Source organism: Apodemus sylvaticus, chromosome 21 (assembly GCF_947179515.1).
Source record: "Apodemus sylvaticus chromosome 21, mApoSyl1.1, whole genome shotgun sequence".
NCBI lineage: Eukaryota > Metazoa > Chordata > Mammalia > Rodentia > Muridae > Apodemus > Apodemus sylvaticus.
This window is the reverse complement of record NC_067492.1, coordinates 52,114,863-52,141,101: the sequence shown is the minus strand read 5'-3', so window position 1 is coordinate 52,141,101 and position 26,239 is coordinate 52,114,863. Positions and strand designations below refer to the sequence as shown.

The 26,239-nt window shown below is 43.6% G+C and overlaps 1 protein-coding gene across 1 annotated transcript in view; it reads left to right on the top strand.

The window, feature by feature from the left end:
• Slc10a7 (solute carrier family 10 member 7) overlaps window positions 1–26,239 on the top strand; it is a 229,270-nt gene that overhangs the window by 142,156 nt on the left and 60,875 nt on the right. The window contains exon 6 of the mRNA XM_052166077.1: window positions 22,795–22,830. Within this exon, the coding sequence (XP_052022037.1) occupies window positions 22,795–22,830 (36 nt within the window). The remainder of the gene's footprint in view (window positions 1–22,794; window positions 22,831–26,239) is intronic.

Genomic DNA, 26,239 nt, shown 5'->3' with positions numbered 1-26,239 from the left:
TGCGAGACGCCCCGTCCAGCTGAGTGAGTTTCCGTTGTCCCCAGCATCCAACCCTCTCGTTTCTTGTGCCTCCACTTGCTGCCACTGGCTCAGGGTGGAGACTCAATGCCCCATGTCGTGGTATTTCCCTGACCTTGTATCATGTGTGCACTGTAGCACAGGTGTCCTGTGATTATCACTGAGTCAAACTACAAAAATCCTATGGATATGAGATCGAATTTTAACTGTAAAATAGTAATGTTTAGATAGATGATAAACTGTTAGGATTTATAGCTATTCTAGACTCTTGTTTCACTGTTCCTGTGGTAGGGTGTGTTCTGGTTATTGGTAGACAGCCTTTTTAGTGTGCAGGAAGCCCTGACTAAAATCCCAGGTGTGGTGGCACACCTGCATGATTCCAGCATTTGGACGTACAGACAAGAAGACCATGTGTCCAAGGTCGTCTTCGACTTCACGGCAAGAAAAGCACACAGCTGAAACTTGTAATTTCAGATACAAAGGGGGCCTGTTAGTATTTCATGCTGAGATTTTAAACTCTTCGATTTAATTCCTTTTTCAACATGTAATTTCACAGCAGAGAGTTCCTGCAAGTCTTTACTACGTTCTGCTGAATGTAGGTTGATGATGTGATATAGCCGGGGGACACGGCTTCTGGCTTTGTTTTGTCCTCGTCTCTTTACACTTAGATATCAGAATGCATAGCTAAGAAAGTCTTCATTTAAAATCACTGTTAAAATTGTTTTTAAATACTGTTTAATTTCACAACATATTCTACCGTTTAAGCATTAGAAGCAGCATGCTTATTAAGCCTTCAGTTTGCAAATTTCTTCTTAAAGTTTGTAAACTAATCATTGATTCTAGGAAAAATAATTTTGAATTCCAGCCATATCAACGGAGGCTAAGCCCATATCCATATATATATATATATATATATATATACATATATATATATATATATATATATATATATGTTAATCTATAAGAGAAAGAGATACCATATAGAGCTGTAGGTTTGAGATTTGTCAAATCCTGGCTTCAAAACTCACTGCTTCTCTTTGAGCAAATTAGCCACCCTCTGTATGCAGTGGCTCCTTTGTCCGTTAACAGAGACACTCACTAACTGCATCGTCTCCTGGCTTGGCTCAGGATTCCGCCTGCAGAGTGTGTAGTGGCTTGCAAGTATGTTTAGCAAATGCTGCCTATTGGCAGAAACTCGGTTGAGGATGCTGAGATAAACAGTTCCGTGGTCGTCCAGTGCTGACTGAGCGCGCATGAGGGCCTGTGTTTAGATCTCAGCTGACATAAACCTCTGGGCGTGGTAGCATTCGGATGTGACCCGGTGCCGGGAGCTGCAAACAGGAGGCTAGCTGGCCTGCTGGTCTTGCCTGGACAGGTGTCTGAGAAGTTAAGAAGAACACTTGATCTTGGAGAGGACCACGGTTTGATTCCCTGCACCCAGGTGCTGGTTCACAGCTGTTGTAACTCCAGTTCCAGGAGATCCAGTGCCCTCTGCCGGCCTGTGTGGGCATATATGATGCAGGACAAACAATCATAAACATATAATTCTTTTAAACACACACACACACACACACATACATACCACACACACACACACACACACACACAGAGAGAGAGAGAGAGAAAGGTGGAGAGTGGTAAATTAAGTTATCCAGCATTGACCTCTGACTTCTACACACACACATACACACACACACGTGTGTGTGTGAGTGTGTGTGTGTGTGTGTGTGCACAGAAAACAACCCTCGATGAGTAGTAGTATTCTGCTTTAGGCATATTTCTAAAAACAGAGAATATTAAATGGAGCACAAGTAAGCGTGGTCTCTCATGAGTTGACCCAGGATGGAGCCAAACAAAAATGGTGGTTTCATTGCTCTGCCTGGAGATCAAACCCAGGGCCTGTGGGAGTGGAAGGCGGGCTGCATGCTACTGGCAGAGACACATAGCACACCCGCTAGTCAGCAGGAAGAGATACTGGAAAGCTACCGCTGAAGGAAGCGTGGGCAGGAGCGGCTCAGTCAAGGAAATGGACCCAGCACCCAGTGCTGGCATGTGGAGAGACCGTAGGGGATGGGAGAGGTGGACATAGCTAGGGAGGTAGGAGCAGATCGTGCGGATGTGGTCGCACTCTTTAATGACATTTCAATAAGGAGGCCGGGTTGGAGTCTCCCAGAGTTTAAGCACCAAGAGAAGAACAGGGAAATGGGCCGTTTTGAGCTACAGCATTGAACCCCAGCTGAATAGTAGCACGCACGCACGCACGCACCATTACCCACTCCAGAGCCTCTCTGTTCCCTCTTCTGCCTGGATTGCGCCACCTACTCCTGTAGCAAACCCCAAGCTCCTGACCCGTGGCACTGCTGTGTACCCGTAGTAATGCCTCCTCCTCCTCCTCCAAGCTCCTAATCACAGCTGATCGCTGATCGGGAGAAAAGATCCCCGCTAACACTCAGGAAACCATACCAAGATGCAGGAAGCCCTTTACAGTCATTATGTTTGCTGAGGGCCAGAGAGCGTGTGGTTTATATGGGTTTTATCTGTCTGCATTTGCCATATTGGAAACAAAAACTGGTGAGAAGAGCTTCCCTCTTGTACATCTGGTAAATCTTTCCTCACGGGCTTGGCATCAAGACAGCTGGAGTCTGCACCCTGGCTGTAAGAGCAGCTGCAATATCACATCTCAAAGCTTCCAGAGAACTCTGTTCTCTGATGAGACAATGAAAAGGAAAAGCAAACCCAGTGATGGCTGCTCTGCTGTTGTCTTGAAGATCCTGCTCAATCCCTCTGGCTTCAGACCGAGGTCACTGTCTAAGCCAAGACTCTACTCTGAGGGAGGAGGCAGGTTGCTCTACTCTGAGGGAGGAGGCAGGTTGCAGAAGTAGGTGAGAGAGTGGGACTTTAGATACTCATCCATTTCAGCTTTCAGACTTTCCCGTGTATTTGCACCTGAATTCAGTAAGTTCAAAATTCCAGCTGGTTCTTGGTGTTTGTAGAAACACCTGTGTATAGGCACTACACCATTTGAAATCCTTGAAACAGGATCTTTTTACCTTGGGTGCCGGGGTAAGGCTAACCCCCATTCAAGCTAACTGATTTCCTGTGTGACCCATGACCTGCTTCAAGTCACTGGCTTTCTGTGACACAGCCCCGCCCAGAGACTGAAGCTTCGATGTTTATCTTTCAGGCCCTGAAACTAATGTGAGGAATGTCCTCTCTGTGGTCTCCAGAAGTTCAGGAGTCAGGACTTTATTAGGTTGCAGTTCCTTGGCTTTCTGAAGGCTGAAGCTGTCCTGGGGGGTGGGGGGGAAGGGCAAGGGCGTGGCGAGAGCCTTTTACCATCCTCCCTTGACAGACTTGAAAGACAGCATTCCTAGACTCGACTTCTGTTACCTTTGTTTAAAATTCACTTTCATAGCTTTTAATCCTACCTCGTACCTGTAATATTAAGTTCCATCCTCATTGTTAATGAGGATAAATTTTACCCTTTTAGATCTTATGCTAATCATATGTTTCTATCCATTCGATATTAAGTACTTTAGTTTTGAGGTTTGTGAACTGTTACCTCCCACGTCACTAGAAGCGTTTGTTTTTTAAGGAGGGGCCTGCTTACCTGATAGAACTTTGTGGACAGAAGCCAAGTCCTTAGTACACCTTTATTTGGCCTGAGTTATCTTGAGATCTGTCACTTGTAGGTAAACGGTTAGGGACCGGAGGGATGAGCTGGCTCAGTGAGCAGGCACAGGTGGGCTCCACGGCAGATGGCCTGTGTTTATCACCTGGAGCTTGAGTATATATATTGTCCATATCTTTATCTTCTTAACTGCTGCCTAATTCCTACTTTTACCTTGACGAACTGGCAGCTGCATCCAAATGAGCAGCTCAGCAGCAAACAGTCACATCTGGGGGAGCAGTCACATCTGGGGAGCAGTCACATCTGGGGGAGTGGTCACATCTGGGGGAGCAGTCACATCTGGGGGAGCAGTCACATCTGGGGGAGCAGTCACATCTGGAGGAGCAGTCACATTTGGGGGAGCAGTCACATCTGGGGGAGCAGTCACATCTGGGGAGCAGTCACATCTGGGGGAGCAGTCACATCTGGGGAGCAGTCACATCTGGGGAGCAGTCACATCTGGGGGAGCAGTCACATCTGGGGGAGCAGTCACATCTTGGGGAGCAGTCACATCTTGGGAGCAGACATGTCTGGGAGCAGTCCCATTATCTTGGGAAGGAGTGACGTCTGGAGGAGCAGTCATATCTGGGGGAGTGGTCACATCTAGGGGAGCCATCACATTATCTTGGGGAGGAGTCATGTCTGGGGGAGCAGACACATCTGCAGGAGCAGAGGGTAAATCCCAGAATTACAGTGTGAACCCTGATGGAAGAAGTTTCTAGGAGAAATTCTTTGGGAGAAATGCATAATTAGTGATTTGCTTTTAGTCTTAAGTGAAAAGTATTTTTACAGTAAATTTTAAGAGGGTTGATTAAGAAACATACTTCAAAAATGCATTCATTATATGAAAAAAAAATTTAAGGACATAGGAATTAGGACAGGGATTAGACATGAGGTTGTGTCTCCCGAAAGAGTTCTTTTGAACTTGCTTCAGCATTGAGCTGCTTTTGTTATGGTAGTGGCATTGTCACATAGTCATACACACAAAATATTTAATATGCATTTATTCGCACAGAACCAACCATAACAATTTGTCTAGCACAGATCTTTCTGGTGTTGCTTTGCCCTGCAAGGTCCCACAGCGCCACCTAGTGCCATGGGTTTTCCTTTGCATATTTTTATAAATTTAAAAAGTCCAGTGCCCAAATTTTCATAGAATGAGTCATGAAAGCAAATATGTGGTTTAAGCGGTATTACAAACACAATGATACAATTGATTGAACATTTTAAGTAGATTGTTCAACAAGTCTCTTGTAAAAATTTCCTGACTTAAGACACAGTTATTATTCCAGCTCACAACAGGAAACTGCCGACGATTGTTGTATTGTCTGTGGACTGATGAAGTTACTGTGGGCTCTGTCCAGGGTAAATTCCTTCCCTGTTTTATTGTTTGCCATTCTGTAAGCAATTAAAGGTCATATTCCCAGGATGCTTCTGAAGTTCATCAATTAACAGTGTATACCACAGAGCTTACTAATTTCAGGGAAAATCATATATTCACTTTTTATGTTAGAATCCAGAGAACTCAGAGATGTGTGAAATGACTTCTGTGCTTAAAAGATAATAATATAAGTCAAATAGAAGAGCACTGTTTTTAGGGAAGTGTGCTAAGAAACGCAATTGAGAAAGACAGGCAAAGTTCTGGGCAGTCTATATGATATGATGGCCATACGACAGCTATGGGCCTGGGTCATTCCCAACAGCTGCCTGATGGCGCCAGGCCAGGGCGGGTAGATACTGATTGTTATTGGAAGGACTCACTAGAAACAATCTCATGATTTAGTGGGGTACTAGAAAATCCTGCTTTTCATCCTTTTAAATTTTCTGTACAACTAAATTTTTCCTGATGGGATCCCTGTGCAATTTTGTGCAAGGGAAGCATTTCAGTTTTTCCTTAATAGCCATCCATATTGAAAACACTAATTTTCTATTCAAGAGGCCATTGTTAGGAGATGGGTAACCATCTGCCTCGTAAGTTTTTTTAGAAGACTTTATTATTATATGTTGCATATGTTGGAGGAGTGTTACTACGTAGCATATCAACTACAAGAATGCAGAGAATTCTGTCAGTCTATGTCCTTAACTTCTAAAATAGAGTCTGTCACATTCTAGGAACCCAAAAAGAACGTGTATGGGTCAGGAGATTAAAGGTTTACCCCACAAGTGTGCAGACCAGCACTGGGACTCCCCAGGACACTCATAAATGCTAAGCAGGCATGGTGGCTGTCTAGAATCCCAGCAGAAAGCTGGAAACACACAGACAAGTGTGACCGCAGGACACACTGGGCTCCTTGGAGTAGTCAAAACCTGTGAGCCTCCAGTCAGCCACAGTCCATGCCTCAGTAAGAGTGGTGAAAAGCAATTGAGTAAGAAATCCAGTATTAACTTCAGGTCTCCATATCCACACATGCACATGTGTGCATACATCCATATACATGGTCCCACCCATGTATGAACATGCAATCATACTCACATGCATGTGACACACATACCACATCACATATACTTAAAAAAAAGAAAGAAAGGAGGAAATGAGAACATGTGATATTTTGTCCAGCTGATGTGTGCAGGACAACACAGTCATGAGCAAGCATGCAGTGGGGTTTTACTCAGGTCGCCTACGTCACTTTAGATGCAGTTCTGTCCTTATATCATTAACACATGAGCATTGATAAGAATTAATTCCGATTTCATAATATCTCTAACAGCCATATATGTTTCAAATGTTTGAACATGTTCAGTTTTTCTGTTTCTTCCTTGTTGTTCTTATTGAAAACATGAGTCTCATTTATAAATCAGGCACACCAAAATTCAGTCACAATAGGGAGGAAGAAGAGTATTGTGTTTCCTTTGTATATTTTAGTTTCTGATAGCTCTGTCATTTGAATTGATGTCTGCTGTGGTTGAAAGACTTGCAGTTGTATTTATATTGATTATCATGCTAATTGTTCATTAGGTGTACTCTCTTCCTAATTAGTTCAATTCTATAAGTGATATTCTATAGCCACCTGCCAGAAAAAAACCAGTTCATAAGCTTGAGCTATATTGTTTTATCTTAAAGGCTCATGGTTCTCACTGATGTGATGTGCATAGACTTGAAGTCGCTGGGGATTGTTTTTAGTTTTTGTTCTTTTTTTTTTTTAACTGTCAAAGTATGTAGAAGTTGCCCTCTACTGGGGGAAGTAGGAAAATTATATTGACATAGATTTTTCAGTTTCCTTAAAGACCTACTTAAACATGTTTACAATTTTTCTGCCATTTATTTCTTACTCTCTGACACCTTTAAATTCTAAAGGTATGGAAATGCTTGTAAGAATACATTTAAAAATAAATATCTTAACTTGTGATAACATCAGCACTTGGAAGCCGGAAGCTGAAATATTGTTGAATTTGAAGCCATCCTCAGCTCTATAGAAAGATTTTGCCTTAAACTACTAACAACAGTAGCTAAAGCAAGTGGGGGCAGGGAGCAGACTGTGGATGGAAGTGCCAGCATCGCAGGCCTGCATCCTGTGTTCACCCCAGGACCACATCCACGCGAGACCAGGCACAGTGTGCGTGTCTGCGATCCCAGCACTGCTACAAAGATAGGAGGCCGGGCCAGGAGAAGCAGCTTACACGAACATATATAAACATATACACACAGCCAGTAAATATACGGTGTGACTATAGATAGAGCTGTTTCTGCTCCAAATTTTCTTCTCCTTATTTACAAAATCCACTAAGGTGATTGTATTGGGTTAAGTCTTAACTGAACCATTAAGGTTAATTTGCTGTATATTATAATTATGTAAAATGAGTCATTGCTGTTTTAATCATTTACTTTCAGAATGAAAGTCTAATATTTTTAAAAGTTCTTTCCAGGACTTATTTGTATTTTCTTAACTAACAGTTAAGTGCAGTTAAGTTTGTACATGTTGGCATGGCGTGTGTATGTGTGTGTGTGGTATGTTTGTATGGTGTTGGTGTATGTTGGGGGTATGTACTGAGCAGGATTCACTCACCCCATGTAGAGGTCAAAGGACAACCCCGGGTGTTTTAAGACAGGTTTTTGCTTGGATTTCCTGTGGTTTGCTGCTGTGGATACCAGGCTAACTGGCCTCTGAGGTTCCCATCAGGGTGCTCAGATTACAGAAGTGCTTCCTTCCATGGGCTCTAGAGGTGCGATCTCAGGCCCTCAGACTTCATAATAGATGCTCTCAGCTCCAGCTATGAGGTGACCTTGTTCAATTCCTTAGCCCTCCCCTTCCCCAGGTGGTGCTTGGTAGTTACTGCAAGCCCAGTCTCTGCTTTCCCTCCAGTTTCCAGTTCAGCCAAGCTTAGGGTAGCCCTGCTCCAGAGAGATTCGGTATCTGAGATCACATCTAAGTTGTTAATACTCCAGGGTTGTTGGGTTTTATTCCTTTTACCCACTGTTATTTAATTTTAAATCATGTGCACTAAATAGACCCTGATTCTCAGCTGTCATTGATGGGGGGAGGTAGGCAGAAAACTGACTTTGAAAAGACCGTCTGGTACCCGGACCCTCCCTTTCTTTGCCTTGTGAATAGGGAGGGAGAGTCAGGATCAGTGATGCTCACGGAAGGCAGGGATAGTTCTTAGGGGCGTGCGTCTCTGGACTGGAAAACATTGTGGGTTAGTTTTCTCTTCTGGAGGGGTGATTCTGATAAGGTATATTGTAAAAACTGGAGTAAACCAGACTGCCTATGCTACGGACAAGAAAATGGAATGCAGTTGTCTCTGTTCAGAGTTGATCAGCACCCCAGCACCCAAAGCAGAGCGTGTTGCCCGTTAGACACATCCAGAAGCAGTTGAGTAGCTTTGCCAAGCCATTCATTTCACACAAACAGAGGTCTCTGTCTGTCTGTGTATATTAAAGCCTTGGAATAAATCTGAACAGTAGTTTCTGAACAGTAGTTTTAATTTAATTTAACTGTTATTTTCAAAGCACTATTTAAAGAGAAATCAATTTCTAATTACCTAGAAGACTGGGCTGTTTTTACTTCCTTCCTCCTTCTCTTCCTCTTCCTCTTCTTCCTCCTCCTCTTTTCCTGTCCTCCTCTTCCTCCTCCTGTTCCTCCTCCTCCTTTCCTCTCCTCTGTCTCTCACTTTGCATCCAAAGGCCTGAATTAAATCCCTAGAGCCCACACTTCCTGCCAGTCTTCCCATTGCCTTCCCCATCCCTGTTGGCCCTCATTCTGTCGCAGCTGCCACCTCGCACACTTCTACCTTTTGTGAACTTTGTGACATGTTCCTCCCTAGCTATATTAGCATCTTTGTTTTGCTTTGTTTAAGAGGCAGGTGGGAGGGGCTGGTGAAATGTGTCAGTGGTTAAGAGCACTGACTCTTCTTCCAAAGGTCCTGAGTTCAAATCCCAGCAATCACATGGTGGCTCACAACCATCTGATGATAATGATGATGTAGATACCCATGTGATGTAGGTACCCATGATATCTGCATGTAGATATACTCCATGTGTCCACCTGAGTGCACATGTACCATCAGAAACAAAGAATCGGGCATGGATGCGGTCCCCTTGCCCACTAGTTCTGGTGCGTTCACTAACTACAGCTGTGGTGGTGAGGGCCTTCTTGGGCCTTGGTTTCATAGTGTGTAAGAGGAGGTACCGGTCATCTCTAATGTCCTCCATTCTTAAATCTTGTGACAACTCATATTCAGGATGCAGACAAACACATAATGTTAGAGACCATGACTTCCCATTCCACCCCATCCTGCCTGCCCTTTTACATTTCTCTATACTTCTCCTGTCTATTTCTTTTTTCTTGTCTGTAAAAATGAAAGTCAAACAATACTATGTCATAATTGTGTTTAAGAACTGTATGAGTTATGTGTATAAAAAGCATAAAATAGCTTAGGATACCCACTTAGCAAATAGTCAATATATATCAGCTTACTCATTACTAATTTAAGAGTCTTAAAGCATTTAAGATAGTGTCCTTCTCACTAGGTGGATATGCTGCTCTCTCAGAGAAGCATGTGTGGACATATATTCATCCATCCATCCATCCACCTATCCATCCATCCATCCACCCATCCATCCACCTATCCATCCATCCATCCATCCATCCATCCATCCATCCACCTATCCGTCCATCCATCCATCCATCCATCCATCCACCTATCCGTCCATCCATCCATCCATCCATCCATCCATCCATCCATCCATCCACCTATCCATCCATCCATCCATCCACCTATCCATCCATCCATCCATCCACCCACCTATCCATCCACCTATCTATCCATCTATCCATCCACCCACCTATCCATCCACCTATCCATCCATCCATCCATCCATCCATCCACCTATCCATCTGTAAGACCCCCCAAAACCGAGGATATCCCAGCACCCCACGCCCCAGAAGACGACACCCAAATTACTCGCGACTAACGGTCTCGATGCAATAGCATGAGGATTTCTTTATTCCAGAATTCTGGGTTCCATAGCCATGCACCACACAGGGTTAGAGGACTATGGACCCTGAGTGCCAAATTGCGACAGCTTTTATAAGTTTATGTCACAAACCAATCATTTCTTAGCATGGAAAGCCCGCAAAATGTGAGCCAATTGATTTGTACCACTCCATAGTTTTTAGGCCAATCAGCTTAAATTATCGGAGCCCGTGCTCAGTGGACCAATTAGTTTCCTATAATGTCTACAGCTGCGTGAATTCCTGCTTAGGGGTAATGGCGTAAGTTTACCGAAGCAAGATAAGCTTAGCCCATTTCCAGTTACCCTATGGGGCCAGGATCACCTACTCAAGGCCTTTCTGCTAGGTCTAAACAAAGGGCAGGCTCTGAATGTGACCTTTTACCTAGTTTCTAACAAAACGAGATAGCATTTTAAACTCCTGATTTCTTGGGGTCATTAGAGTTAGGCTGTATTATTTTCTATCCTTTCACATCCATCCATCATCCATCCATCCATCCATTCATCCATCCATCCATCCACCTATCCATCCATCTATCCATCCACCCACCTATCCATCCATCCATCCATCCATCCATCCATCCATCCATCCATCCACCTATCCATCCATCCATCCACCTATCCATCCATCCATCCATCCATCCATCCATCCACCCACCTATCCACCTATCCATCCATCCATCCATCCATCCATCCATCCATCCACCCACCTATCCATCTATCCATCCATCCATCCATCCATCCATCCATCCATCCATCCATCCATCCATTCACTGCTCCAGAAAAAAAACCCGTAAATGTCTAGTATCAGCCAGGCTCTGTTCTTTTGTAAATGCCAATGATATGATTAGCAAATATATATGTAATTCTTTAAGCCAGTGGGAATGTAGATCCAATGTTACTCCCATGACCTAAGAGGTTATTTAGTATGTTAAGTTACTCAAACACCTTTTACAGGAGACATTATATGAATGAGTATATTGTACTTTTATGTGAGTGAAATTTGACTTGTATTGCTACATCTCGAGTACACGTTTTTTTTTCTCCTTTGTTCATTTTTTTCTAATCCTTTTCTCCTGTTCCTTGGGCTCCATGCTGATCTCTCAGCCATTAATGTGTTTCTTGTCCTGTAGCCTGCCTCCATTTCTCCTGAGCAAACCATTAGATAACTGTCTTGGATTTTAAAAGAAATAGGATGAAATAAAAAGCGCTTAACACAGTTTCTACTATATAATATTTCTCAGTAAATGCTGGCCTTTGGTTTCTTGACAATATTTGCTACCCATTTGTGGCTTCTATAGAAATGGTCCCCATATGGCTCACAGTTTTGAGTGCTTGATCACCAGGGAGGGGCACTGTTAGGAGATGTGGCCTCGTTGGAGTAGGTGTGGCTTAGTTGGAGGAAGTGTAGCACTGGAGGGTGAACTTTGATGTTTCAAATGCTCAAACCAGGCCTAGTCTGCCCCCTTCTTTCCCCCCCCCCCCTTCCTGCTGCCTGCCTATTCAGATACAGATCTCTCAGCCACCCCCCACCCCCCACCCCCCACCCCCCACCACCACCTCCACTGTGCCTGCCTCCCTGTGGCTATACCTCTCACCCGGATGATAATGGACTAAACCTCTGGACCTGTAAGCCAGCCCCAATCAAATGCCTTCCTTTATAAGAGTAGTCATGGTCAATGTGTTTCCTAAAGCAGGAAGTTCCACAAGTTCCTACAGAAGCTTTTCAGGCAGGCAAGCTTTGGCAAACCACTAGGTCATAAGGGATCAACCTCTTGCCATTAAGAAGCCAGGCTCGTCTATGGTATTTGCTGTGCTACTACTGGACAACTGTTCTCATGATCCCCTGGAAAGCCACCTTGCAACCCCTCTGATTGCCGCTGCATGCCCACAGAGGAGGCCTGCAGGCCAAAATGAGCCTTTGGCAGCTAAGATCTAGTCTAGTCTCAAAAACTAATCCTTTGCTTTACCTCTTCCTGCTACTTCCTAGGCCTGCTGCATATGGATAAGGAACTGTAAGGCACTTCTTGGGTTTACTACCGTGTTTTACACCTGTAAACGTTCAGGTTTACATGAAGTTTCCTTGGAAAGCACAGAAAATGCCCACACCCATCATCCCGTGAGCATTAATTGGACCTCAGTTGTTGTTCCTGTTGATCTGGGTAGAAAAGGCCAGTTCAGCAGTGAACTACTCAGTACAGGATGATGAGTTTTCATAGCCAGAGAGAACGACTAATTATTCAGCTTAAAAGTAAAAAGAGAATCAAGCGTGGTGTCGTATAGCTGGACTTCCAGCACAGGAGGAGGTGGGCACAGGACAGCCAGGTGTTCAATGCCAGCCTTAGCAAGTTTAGTACCATATCCAAACAAACAAAAACAAAAAAGAGAGAAACCATACATGTTTTTTTTTTTCTTTTTGTGTTTGTTCTTCATCCACTCTGCAAGTCTGAATATGAGGACCCTAAATTCAGTTTGTTCAGTCCAGCATTTTAATTTACCTTCCCACTGGCCCTTCCTTTCCACATCATCTCTAGCAAGGAGAGCCATCTTTGGATCATAAATGCTAGAAGCCAATATGAGAAAAGGAAAGTTATCCCAAGATAAACAGGTTGTATCTTCTGGCTTGTACAGATGACCTAACCAAGTCTGAGAAAAGTGAATCATGACTACTGACTCACCACCTCTGACAGAGCCTACGGGATCTGTAGATGTCCTTGTGCCCACCAGAGGAGGAGGAGGAACTGTACGCCCCACTTACAAGTCACTTAACATCGATCTGCGGGAAGACTAACAATTTCTTAATCACATGGTGGCTGATAAGGAGTCACAAAGAAAGGTGTTCTAGGTCCACTAAGCTAGTTATCAGAGAATAGCCTGTTGCTCTTCTCTCTTTGTGAAATATAGTTGTTAATTCCAAGCCAGCCGTTGCCTCCAGGGCACCCGTGGCCTTTCCTGTTTGTTTACCTGTTGTCTCTGGCTGCTTTCCAGGGACCACAGTCAAATGGAGTGATTCCAGTAGGGAAACATTAGATAATTATCTGGCCCAACACAGCTTCCGTTCTACCTTCTAAATCCACTGACTGAATATCACCACATCTACAGATTACCCTGGGAGCTTGCCAAAATGAAGGTTAGGAAATAGTAGATATGAGGCGTAGCTCACTGCTGCTGGTTCTGAGACCATATTCCAGTCTATCAAGGTCCTAGATTTCAAAAGGACACTTAGCAGATTACTCCATTTAAAAAGCAAATGAAGAAATTGTTAGTTGGACATTAGTTCCATTGGTCAGAATCTTACTTTATTTGAGTGATCAATGTCACCTTCGAGGAATGCTGTCATTACAAAGTGATTATCTGGTTATCCTTTCCTTGTCTGAGGCTATTGGCCCTTTGATTATATTTGAAGAATGCAATAGTAAGTTTGGTAATGTGTGTTCAATTGATCCAATGTTCACTAAGTTACTGGGCACTTCCTCTGTTAGAAGACAACACTGTCTTGTGGCTTAGTATATTTTGGGAGCAGAGACACTACCCACCCCCACATTCTTCACGATCTTGTAAGGCTTCTTAAATAGAATCTCCCCAGGAGAAAGGGCTGGTCTGCCTTGTGCCCATTACAACAGAGCTAGGTTCCCTAGTTGAAGCAGTATTCTTTCCTATGCCATCTGCATCTTACCTGCAGGTGAGAACGACCCCTACACTGTGTCACTGCGTTTGTGTCATTTGCTACTGTACACCTCAGCATCTAACAGAGGTAGTGTGTCTCTCTCAGGCTGTGATAAGCATGGTCCTTGGTGTTGGTTAGGTGGTTTGTTGATTTTGGGGGAAGGGAGGTTAGAATAGAGTCTCATTTAGCCCAGGTTGGCCTCAGTATCTGAGTGCCGTGCTTACACACACTTCCACAGAAGGCTATTTTGTCCTTGGAGACCCTCATTGAACTACACTGTTGTTGGTGTAATGGTGTCATGCCCAGTGTTGACCCATTTCATTTAAATTTAGATATCCTCAGGACTGCCCATGCCACCCTTGTGGAACTTAGTGCTGTGAATTTGTTAACTAGAACCACTAGTTACGTACTGGCTTGCTGTAACCTGGCTCCTGAAGGATGAACTTCCCCCAGCTTTTTAGCATATCGTCATCTGTTAGCCATAAGGCAGGGAGCTGGAGAAATCATAGTTGCTAACTTTTTTGTTGTTGTTTTGCTTTTTGTTTTTTGTTTTTTCAAGACAGGGTTTCTCTGTGTAGCCCCGGCTGTCCTGGAACTCACTCTAGACCAGGATGGCCTCGAACTCAGAAATCCTCCTGCTTCTGCCTCCCAAGTGCTGGGAGTAAAGGCGTGTGCCACCACTGCCCAGCTAGTTGTTAACTTTTTAAAGTTAATTTTTACACAAATATACATTAAGGGTATTGCAGAAGTTTAGTTTTCATGATTTCCTTACACATATGGAATAAATAGGCTGGACTTTGGCTCATACGGATAATAAGGCATCACCAGATGGTAAATGGCTTCTGAGGCAATCGTAGATATTTATATAGGCCATCAGAAAAACGTACTGAATGCATTTCTACTACAGACAGAACCAATTAGTCTTTATCACAATAAAACAATAACCTTTAGGGCCTTTTTTTCCTACAAGAAAAATCACTTATTTATAATACATGTATATCATAATCAGGCTACTAACTGATATAAACAGGAGTCTAGGAAGCTATGTGTGTTCAGGTAGCTGAGTCCTAGGGTTGACCAGTAGGCTCCAGCCTCACCCTGCAAGGACAGCTGCTCCTTTTCCGTCCCATTCCCAAGACTCAGGGCGTTTCTCACAGGTCCCAGGATCCTTGCAGAGCTGGCGGGATTTGTTGTGGTGGTGGTAGTAGTTGTTGCTGTTGTCGTTGTCATCGTCGTCATCATCAAGTTTTATAGAACCCTGGGGACTGGCCTCAAACATCAGTAACTGAGATCACTGTAGCTATTAGAGCAAAATCTCTTCGTAAGTTTTTCTATTAAAATCCCATGAGGCATTCATTTCAGGTTTATTTGCCTTTGTCTGAATGTCAGCATCAGCCTTGACCGGCTCTACCCCTAGCGCTGCTGTCATTAGACTGTTTACGCAGTGACTTACAAAAGCAGTGTAAATGGATTTGGGGGACTTTTTCAGGAGACAATGAAAGCCATCACTTCATGGCTTGAGTTCTTAGGTATTGCAGGCAGAAGGCTTTACTCGACACACAGGAGCTGCAGGAGACATCGAGATGACCCTGACCCTTCAAAAGGGTGTGCGCCTTCTGCCGGAAGTGCCTTCCGTGGCTCTGTGCCTTCTGCCGGAAGTGCCATGGTTCTGTGCCTTCTGCCGGAAGTGCCGTGGCTCTGTGCCTTCTGCCGGAAGTGCTGTCCGTGGCTTTCCACTGAGCAGAGTTAATTAGGAAAGAGAAAGGGGGAAAAAGTGAAGACTTTTGTGAACCCTGTCTATTTGACTTTCTGGCCTTCAGTACTTATTGCTAGCACTGTTTAAATGTTGAGTACCCCTCCACCTTTAACACTGATATTTGCAAAACCTGAGCTTTATAGGGTTGTATGAACTACGTCACACAGTGGCTTTCCTTACAGTTCATTCCATGTCATTAAAAGGCACACTGAGGATAAGCTTCTTTAATATTTATCACAAAGATTTTAATTTTTACCTTAATTTATATATAATTTGGAGAGTAGGGGGCTTCCACAGTGAACATGTGGAGGTCAGAAGACAGTGTCCGAAGAATCTGCTGTCCCTTCCACCTTTCTGTGGGTTCTGGCCATTGAGCCTGCATTATCAGATAGCAAACCCCTTTACCATGACAATCATGTGTGCCCCCAAAAGAGTGTATAACCATCATTCAAAAGTGCGGGCTCCGAAGTTAAGGAGAGAGATGTCCCCCAATTCAACTACTGTGTTTAAGATTCAATTCCTTACCTTGTACTTAAGGATGTTTATATAGTACAGAGCTCATATGGTGGTTGGGAGGATTTCATGGAATAACAGACATAAAGCCCTTATCACAAGCTCTGACATGAGTACTTCATAAATACGGGCTGTTATACATTTAGTAATAAATATGATGACTTCACCCAAACTTAATAGTGCTCATATCATAACTGATGTCGTAGGAGATGACCTGGCTCCTAATAAAACTGAAAAAAAGAGGTTTCAGCATTGTCTAGTAACAGTTGTAGTTAATGAACTTGACAGCCCTTCATTGAAAAATAATGAGGAATAGTCAAGCCAGAAGATCCTATCCACTGACAAATTTTAATACCTCAGAACTTAATATTACTAGTCCTTGGTAGAAAGCTAAGAGATTATTATTCTGTTGGTTACTGCGTATCTGAAGTGTCTGCACAGGGAGACCTGTAGATTTCTGTGCTCTGCTTCTGGAATGACCATCCCTGGGTATTGTGGATCATCCAGGGTCAAAGGCAGCTGCTACACGTGTGCTATGGTAGAATTCTGCAGGAAGTGATGCCGGTGGTTGAGAGCTGCTCTCCAGTGGCCAGCAAACTTAGACCTGGATGATGCTGACTCGTATGCAGTCTCTGCCATCTTTGCTTTGTGACCTTGGTGTTGGATTGCTTGGCTTTTCAAATTCCTTCTTTCCTCAGGCAGGAAAGAGAGCTACAGAGTAGCACGGCACCTCCGGGTAGGGAGGGTCACAATTTAAAGCCCATGAATGTGCCGGAGCAAAACAGCATTAGGAGTCCTTATGATCTTACTGATCCTGTCGGCATCTGGTTATTAGAAAGAAAAATGAAATGGACATCCTGAAGAACACGGAGCCTAGACATTACAGGACAGCCAGTATGTGTCACCTCTAGGATACGACAAAGGTCGCCAGAGTGACAGGGCTCAACCTTTCTAGGTAAAAGTTCTTACCCTTCCACGATGCCATGCGTGCTTCTCAGAGGTGCTGCTAGTGGTAGTGACAAGACATAATTAGCATAATTTAGTTTCTGTTTTGTTTGTGTTTAGGCACATGTGCCAAACACTTAACTATTAACTCCTTATACCTGGGTGGCTTGCTGTTGCTGATAAGACTGAGCCCAGACCTCCGAGGCCTTGGGTGAACTGGTCTCTGTCTGCTTACCTTCACACATTTTTGTACTTTTCTGCTCCCCCTCTGTCCTAGAGTTTCATCACAGGGAAGAGACACCGTGACCAAGGCGACTTAAACATTCCATTGGGGCTGGCTTACAGTTTCAGAGACTTAGTCCGTTGTCATCATGATGGGGAGCATGGCAGCATCTAGGCAGACATGGTGTTGGGGAAGGAGCCAGGCATTCAGATGCATGAATCTATGGGGGCCAAACCTATCCAAACCACCACAACCTCTTCTGGCTTTGGAGTACCTCTCCCTTCCTGGGCTAGCCTTTTCTTCTGCCAGATCACTTTCTGTTAATTTCCCAGCCTCGGCTTCTCTTCCACCATAAAATCTCTCACAAATGACATCAGAATATCTAGCCTTACAGATCATTATGTACTGAATCTAGACCAGCATGCCGTATGGTAGGTGAGCTGTTGAAACATCGGCGCAGTGTTGGACTCACCGTGACTCCACCATGAAGGAGTTTGGTGTCATTTAACTGGGTATTTGATAAAAGTTTCTAAAACAACATGAAGTTGAGTGGTCAACAGCTAGGTATTTTTCACTTCTACATTACTTTGTACGGCTTGTAATTCCATCCAACCTCTAAATATATACCTGTCTTAGTCAAGGTTTCTATTCCTGCACAAAACATCATGACCAAGAAGCAAATTGGGGGAGGAAAGGGTTTATTGAGCTTACACTTCCACGTTGCAGTTCATCACTAAAGGAAGTCAGGACTGGAACTCAAGCAGGTCAGGAAGCAGGAGCTGATGCAGAGGCCATGGAGGGATGTTTCTTACTGGCTTGCTTCCCCTGGCTTGCTCAGCCTGCTCTCTTATAGAACCCAAGAATACCAGCCCAGGGATGGCACCACCCACAAGTGACCCTCTCCCCTTGATCACTAATTGAGGAAATGCCTTACAGCTGGATCTCCTGGAGGCACTTCCCCAACTGAAGCTCCTTTCTCTGTGATAACTCCAGCCTGTGTCAAGTTGACACACAAAACCAGCCAGTACAATACCAAATCACCGAAGGATAGAAGTAGCTTTTTAGGCTGCTGAGATGGCTTAACAGGCAGAGGCACTTGCTGCCAAACCTTTACTGCTGACTTGATCCCAGGGCCTACATGGTAGAAGGAGAGTGAACTTGTATACGCTGTTCTCTCGTTTCCACACAGGCCTTGGAGTAGATGTCTGTGCACGCACACACTAAGGAAATGTAATTTTAAGAATAAAGAGTAGCCCCCTCTTTTCTTTATTATTCTTTTTTTTATTGATATATTTTTTATTTACATTTCAAATTATTTCCCCTTTTCTGGGTCCCCCCTCCCCAAAAGTCCCATAAGCCCTCTTCCCTCCCCCTGTTCCTCCATCTACCCCTTCCCGCTTCCCTGTTCTGGAATTCCCCTATACTCTTGCACTGAGTCTTTCCAGAACCAGGGGCCACTCCTCCATTCTTTTTGGACATCATTTAATATGTGAATTATGTCTTGGGTATTCAAAGTTTCTAGGTTAATATCCACTTATTAGTGAGTGCATACCATGATTGATCTTTTGAGACTGGGTTACCTCACTTAGTATGATGTTCTCCAGCTCCATCCATTTGTCTAAGAATTTCATGAATTCATTGTTTCTAATGGCTGAATAGTACTCCATTGTGTAAATATACCACATTTTTTGTATCCATTCCTCCATTGAAGGACACCTGGGTTCTTTCCAGCTTCTGGCTACTACAAATAGGGCTGCTATGAACATAATGGAGCATGTGTCCTTATTGCATGCTGAAGAATCCTCTGGGTATATGCCCGGGAGTGGTATAACAGGGTCCTCAGGAAGTGTCATGCCCAGTTTTCTGAGGAACTGCCAGACTGATTTCCAAAGTGGTTGCACCATCTTGCAATCCCACCAGCAGTGGAGGAGTGTTCCTCTTTCTCCACATCCTCGCCAACACCTGCTGTCTCCTGAGTTTTTGACCTTAGCCATTCTGACTGGTGTAAGGTGAAATCTCAGGGTTGTTTTGATTTGCATTTCCCTAATGATGTTGAACGCTTCTTAAGGTGTTTCTCAGCCCTCCGAAGTTCTTCATGTGAAAATTCTTTGTTTAGCTCCGTACCCCACTTTTTAATGGGGTTATTTGGTTCTCTGGGTTCTACCTTCTTGAGTTCTTTGTATATATTAGATATTAGCCCTCTGTCGGATTTAGGGTTGGTGAAGATCCTTTCCCAATCTGTTGGTTGATGTTTTGCCCTTTTGATAGTGTCCTTTGCCTTACAGAAACTTTGTAGTTTTATGAGGTCCCATTTGTCAATTCTTGATCTTAGAGCGTAAGCTATTGGTGTTCTATTCAGGAACTTTTCCCCTGTGCCCATGTCCTCAAGGGTCTTCCCCAGTTTCTTTTCTGTTAGTTTCAGTGTGTCAGGTTTTATGTGGAGGACCTTGATCCATTTGGAGTTGAGCTTAGTACAAAGAGATAAGAATGGATCGATTCCCATTCTTCTGCATGCTGACCTCCAATTGAACCAGCACCATTTGTTGAAAAGACTGTCTTTTTTTCCACTGGATACTTTCAGCTCCTTTGTCGAAGATCAAGTGACCATAGGTGTGTTGGTTCATTTCTGGGTCTTCAATCCTGTTCCATTGATCCGCTTGCCTGATATTGTACCAATACCATGCAGTTTTTATCACTATTGCTCTGCAGTAAAGTTTAAAGTCTGGGATACTGAATCCCCCTGAAGTTCTTTTACTGTTGAGAATAGTTTTAGCTATCCTGGGTTTTTTGTTATTCCAGATGAATTTGAGAATTGTTCTTTCTAGCTCTATGAAGAACTGGGTTAGGATTTTTATGGGGATAGCATTGAATCTGTAGATTGCCTTTGGCAAGATGGCCATTTTAACTATATTAATCCTGCCAATCCACGAGCATGGAAGATTTTTCCATTTTCTGAGATCTTCTTCGATTTCCTTCTTCAGAAATCTGAAGTTCTTATCATATAGGTCTTTCAATTGTTTGGTTAGAGTCACCCCAAGATACTTTATGCTGTTTGTAGCTATTGTGAAGAGAGTCATTTCCCTAATTTCTTTCTCAGTCTACTTGTCCTTTGAATATATAAAGGCTACTGATTTGCTTGCGTTGATTTTGTAGCCAGCCACTTTGCTGAAGTTGTTTATCAGCTGTAGGAGTTCTCTAGTAGAGTTTTTAGGGTCACTTAAGTATACTATCATATCATCTGCAAATAGTGATAGTTTGACTTCTTCCTTTCCAATTTGTATCCCTTTGACCTCCTTCTGTTGTCTAATTGCTCTAGCTAGGACTTCAAGAACTATATTGAAAAGATATGGAGAGAGGGGGCAGCCTTGTCTAGTCCCTGATTTTAGTGGGATTGCTTCAAGTTTCTCTCCATTTAGTTTAATGTTGGCTACCAGTTTGCTATATATTGCTTTTACTATGTTTAGATATGGGCCTTGGATTCCTGTCCTTTCCAAGACTTTTAGCATGAAAGGATGCTGAATTTTGTCAAATGCTTTTTCAGCATCTAATGAAATGATCATGTGGTTTTTTTCTTTGAGTTTGTTTATGTAGTGGATTGCATTGATGGATTTCCGTATATTGAACCAACCCTGCATCCCTGGGATGAAGCCTACTTGATCATGGTGGATGATCGTTTTGATGTGTTCTTGGATTCGGTGGGCAAGAATTTTATTTAGTATTTTTGCATCGATATTCATAAGGGAAATTGGCCTGAAATTCTCTTTCTTAGTTGGATCTTTGTGTGGTTTTGGTATCAGTGTAACAGTGGCTTCGAAGAAGGAGTTGGGTAGTGTTCTTTCTGTTTCTATTTGGTGGAAAAGTTTGAAGAATATTGGTGTTAAGTCTTCTTTGAAGGTCTGATAGAATTCTGCACTGAAACCATCTGGTCCTGTGCTTTTTTTGGTCAGAAGCCTATCTATGACCCCTTCTATTTCTTTAGGGGTTATGGGTCCGTTTAGATGGTCTATTTGATCCTGGTTTAATTTTGGTAATTGATATCTGTCTAAGAAAATGTCCATTTCCTCCAGATTCTCCAGTTGTGTTGAATACAGGTTTTTGTAGTAGGATCTGATGATATTTTGAATTTCCTCGGTTTCTGTTGTAATATCCCCCCTTTTCATTTCTAATTTTGCTAATTTGTTTATTATTCTTATTGGGGATCCCTTAGCCACGTACAGCAGCCTTTCTAAGTTAAAACTGTTTTGGCTTTGACCAAATGTGCTAGTGAGAACTTGCTTCATAGAATCCCATGGAATTGATAAGCCATGGGATTTTAAAAGCATGACCCTTGGGGTTTCAACTGCTCTGCTTCCTCTTGCCATTTGCTTGAACTTGCATAATTAACTATATTCATTCTATTAGTCAATAATAAAACAAGTCTGTATAGGGATATTCACATGAAAATAAACTAAAAAAAAAATAATTACAGTCATGGTTCCTGTAGTATGTCTCTTGTGCCAAATTCACAGCTGTGCAGTCACTGAAAAGACCGAGGATGTCCTTGTAAATGCCAAGGGACTGTTGATCTGTGAAAAGGACAGCCGTGGTCTCCCTCTGTCTGCCTGTCTGTCTCCCTCTTTCCCTCCCCACCACCCCCAACCCCACCCCACCCCTCCTCTTTTTCTGTCTCTGTCTCTTTTTCTCCCCGTGTCTCTCTGTCTCTGTCCCTCTCTCTTGCTCTCTCTCTCTCTCTCACACACACTCACACACATTCACACTGTAAAATTTCAAGCTCTCAAGTAGAGTGCATTAATAAAAAGATGAAATGCTTTTTCTTGTGTAAATCACAAGGAAGCTCTGAGACAGAAAGGAAGAGCTGAGAGAGGCGCCGTCATCTGGTTCTCAAGTGAACCCTGTCATGTTAACTCGCAACTCAAATGCATACTTTTAAAGGAAGCTAAAAGCTGGTATCCTGCCTCATTGACAACAGCCTCAAACTGTTCCCTGTCATCCAGAAAACAAATCTTTCGCTCGTTTCTGCCTGGGGGAGGCAGAGGGACTGAGGTGGTCCTGTGTGGCTGAATTAGATGAAAGACTTTCTTTCCACCATGGAGACACAGAGTCTAATCAAGTGAAATGAGTTTTGAGATCGCAGCTCATTTCCTCGGGGAGATCAGTTCACATTACAGAATCACGACATCTCATTCATCACAGCAGACGTGGTCTTTGCTCAGGAGAGGACCCCAACTGGGACCAAACCACCTGTCTTCTCTCAAAAAGGGGCTCTTTACCCAAGCCAGCCTGGAAAGCCTTGAACGCGGAGCCTTGCCAGCTTCTACCATGTGGGACATTTCCATGGGGAAGGAGAGTTAGGTTTAAGGCACATTGGGTGATTGTAGTTTTAATGTTGCCTTATATAAATAATCATGAAGGGGACATTAATGTGCTGTAGGAGAGCCATCTTTCCTCCTCTTTTTGTTAAACAGCACTGAGATGACTAGCATTGCCATCAAAACTGGGGAAGAAGAATTCTTTCTCGGCCAACAAATGATCTCTTCCTTTCTTTTTTCAGGGCATTGTTGTGACTCCAGTGCTCCTGCTGCTTTTCGTGAGTATTTCCATATTGCCTATCTTACCTTTTATTGACATATCATATTAAATACTGTCCATTGGACTGTAGATAGGACTCGGTAGGCAGTAGATGGCTTTCCCAGCATGCCCAAGGCCCTGCACTTGCACACTAGTGTCATGGCTCCCTAAAGCCTTCCTCAAGCGTTCAAGGCCAGTCTTTAAAATAACACTGAAATCTGGATTCCTCTGTGAAACCTGGTCTCATATTTTGAGACCCCCCTCCTCCCAGCAGAGCCCAGAATATTATCCCTGAGACACAGAGAAACTGCACAGCATCTGGTCCTAGTGATTAGACTACCAACTCCTGGATAAATCATTAAATTATCACAAACCAGTGACCAGTACATTGGATCACACATGTACTATTCATCTTTTCTTAGTAAATTAATAATGACTAGCATTGGATGCCTTTTTGAGAACAAGAACCTTGTACTAGGAGATCTGGGGAGCAGAGATAGCAAAGGTGGTACTTACTGCAACCTGCTTCCTGATCTTGGGAATTATACCACAGCATTTCCATGTGTAAAATTTAAAACAAACACCAAATGCAGTCCATCTCCCAAAGACAGTGGCATGGGGGGAGGTAGGGGAGCCCAAACTCCACGTAGATACAGGCCACTGGGTAACTCAACCAAAGTTGTCCTGAAAACAAGAAATGCTAATTAACTGTCTTCTTTCCTTTGGCACTAAGCATATGAGAAATTAGATGAAAGATGATAATAGAAATTAATGTTATCTCATGCTGAGCAAAGCATGTGTAATCATAAATGATACCTAAAATATTTTATGAACTGTGCAGTTCTTCCACACACACATATCTTCCAAATATAAATCACTCTACTTATCATGGAAATGGAGTGGGGACGCGTGTCTGGGAATGAAATGAAGTCGCTTGACTAGCACTATTTGTCAGTGAATTAAAACTATGGGGAAAATTTATTTAATTATAGCATAATTACCCAAGTTGGAATTCAATTAGAGTAATAGAGTGAGGGACTTCATTTCTTACCAGCTGTGTAGGAAGTAGAAGGGGCTAGATATACTATCAGACAGTTGGGTTCTGCATCTTTCATGAAAGCCATTACCTTCAAGTAATAAGACACAGCCTCACCTTGCCTTCTGAAAGGCTGGCTCCGATCTGCCAAGGTCAGAAGAATCATCAGATCACTTCTCTCAGCAGAACAAACCACATGCATAGCCTCCTGCAATTTGCAATGTGCATTGAGTCCAATTATTTGCATTCCTTCAGAAGAACTGACTTGCTGCATGCCCACCTGCACATTAGATGTGAGGAGCTGGAATTATCCATAAGTAGTTGTGACCAAGATTTGGCATCCCAAGGGAAACATACCAGAAATAGCCCTCAGCGGGTGAAAAAATGCAGGCAAAGCTCAGAGTCACAAGGCAGGGAGAGAGCCCAGCACCTAGTGCACGCAGTAATAGGCTGCAATAGCCTAGGTCTTGGACATGTGACTTAGTTAAGAAGAGCTGTGGCGGTGGGAAGACAGATACCTCAGTGGTAAAGCACTTGCCAGGAAGCCAGCATGGGGACCTCAGCTTGAGCCCGAAGAACCCATGTAAAATGCCAAGTGTGAAGGCATGGGCTTGTAATTCTGGTGCCTGAAAGGGAAATCCCAGGGCCTACTGGCTGCTCAACCTGGCCAATGGGGGAGCTTCAGGATAATAACAGAAAAACAAGGAGAACAAATAGAAAAGACCATTGACCTTGAAGCACACATATGCGCGCACACACACACACACACACAGCTGGACAATTTCAGCCACAACTAGGTAGCTGAGATCTGGAATGTGTAGCACCCTCTTCTGATTGAAGACCCTAAGGAGAACTCCGCACTCCCCTCTTTCCATCCATGTGTCATAACTACACATTTTCTCAGCCGATGAGTGTTCCAGCATCACATTACTGCAAGCTTGCTGCCACTCACAACTGAGCTCGTGAACTTCAGTTGCTCTGACAACTTAAAGTAGTGAGACTCAAAGACTAGCGAAAGGCGCTCTGACAGCCGGGGAGCGTGGCGCTCCCCTTCCAAGCAGTGGGCTCTCCCTGTTGGCTCAACGGTGTCATCCCACCTCAGTAGCTGTTTCTGTGTTACTTGACTTTTAATTCACGTTCATGGCATCCTTCTGTCTGTTGGGATGTTGTAAGTTTTGCAGTGGGAATTTGTAAAACACTTGGGTTCCAGGACTTATTTACTGAGCTGGACAAATAATTGAGATACTTAAAATACAAACACATTCTGTAAAAGCCACGTATCTTTCTCTACACTCATTTGGGTTGAGTTTTCATTGTTCTCAAGAAAATGTGTTAATGTCCTAGCTTCCAGCACACCCCAAAGTGGCCATATTTGAAAACAGTAATGGCAAATGTAATTGGTTCAGATAAGGTCATACTGGAAGAGGGTGGGGTCTTGAATCCAATGTGATTAACGTCTCCATAAAACAAAGAGACAGAGACACACAGGTGAACCCCCTGAGACAATGGAGGCAGAGATTAGACTGTAGCAGCTACCAGCCAAGGAATACCAAGGACTGCTGGCAGTCTTTAGGATCCAGAAGACAAGACAGGATGTCCGTAGATACATTCTAAGGAAATGTGGCTGCACTTGATTTCAGACTCACAGCCTCAAGACTATGAAGTGGTGCTTCTACTGGTTTAAGCATGTGGACTTGTTACAGAGCTCAACAAACTAATATGAGCCCCGGAAATTACCTTCGCACCTATTAAAGATGGGATTGCTTGTTATTCCATTACAGTTACTAAGGAGTGTGGTTTTCATGGGTGAAATCTCAGATCCCTGTACTGCTAACCTCTCAGAGGTTTCCCTTCGAGGTCTTGCACTAGCTGAAGCCTGTCCTCTGGTGCATATTCCAGCATCACATCTTTCCTGCCTCAGGACTTTGCCGCAGAGTCAAGTATTGCCCTTCAGCCTATCTCTTATCCTGGCCACTTCCTCTGCCCTCTGCGCTGGGACTCCTCACTGATGTTTTCAGACTTCACATGGTTGAAATACCAGACGCCTACCCCAACAAGTTTACGTTCTCTATGCCTTAGGCAACTGTCCCAATTAGGCAGACCCTTCATAATTAAGTTTTCCAACATTCCGTCTGACCAGAAGTTCCCTACATGCATGGTATATGCTTGACTCCAAAATCCTTCAAGCTCACCGAAATGCCTTTTTGAGCCAGTCATTTTTCAGTGTCTTTATCCCTACGCACTCACGTCCCATCTCCTTTAACCCCTGCTCTCTGGCCGTGATTCCTTCATTACCAACCACATCGCAGTCTTGTTCAGCATCCTTACTGCTCCCCCATGCGTCACCAGTGTAGCAGAACCCCTTTGGGCACATCCCCAACTAGCTTACAAA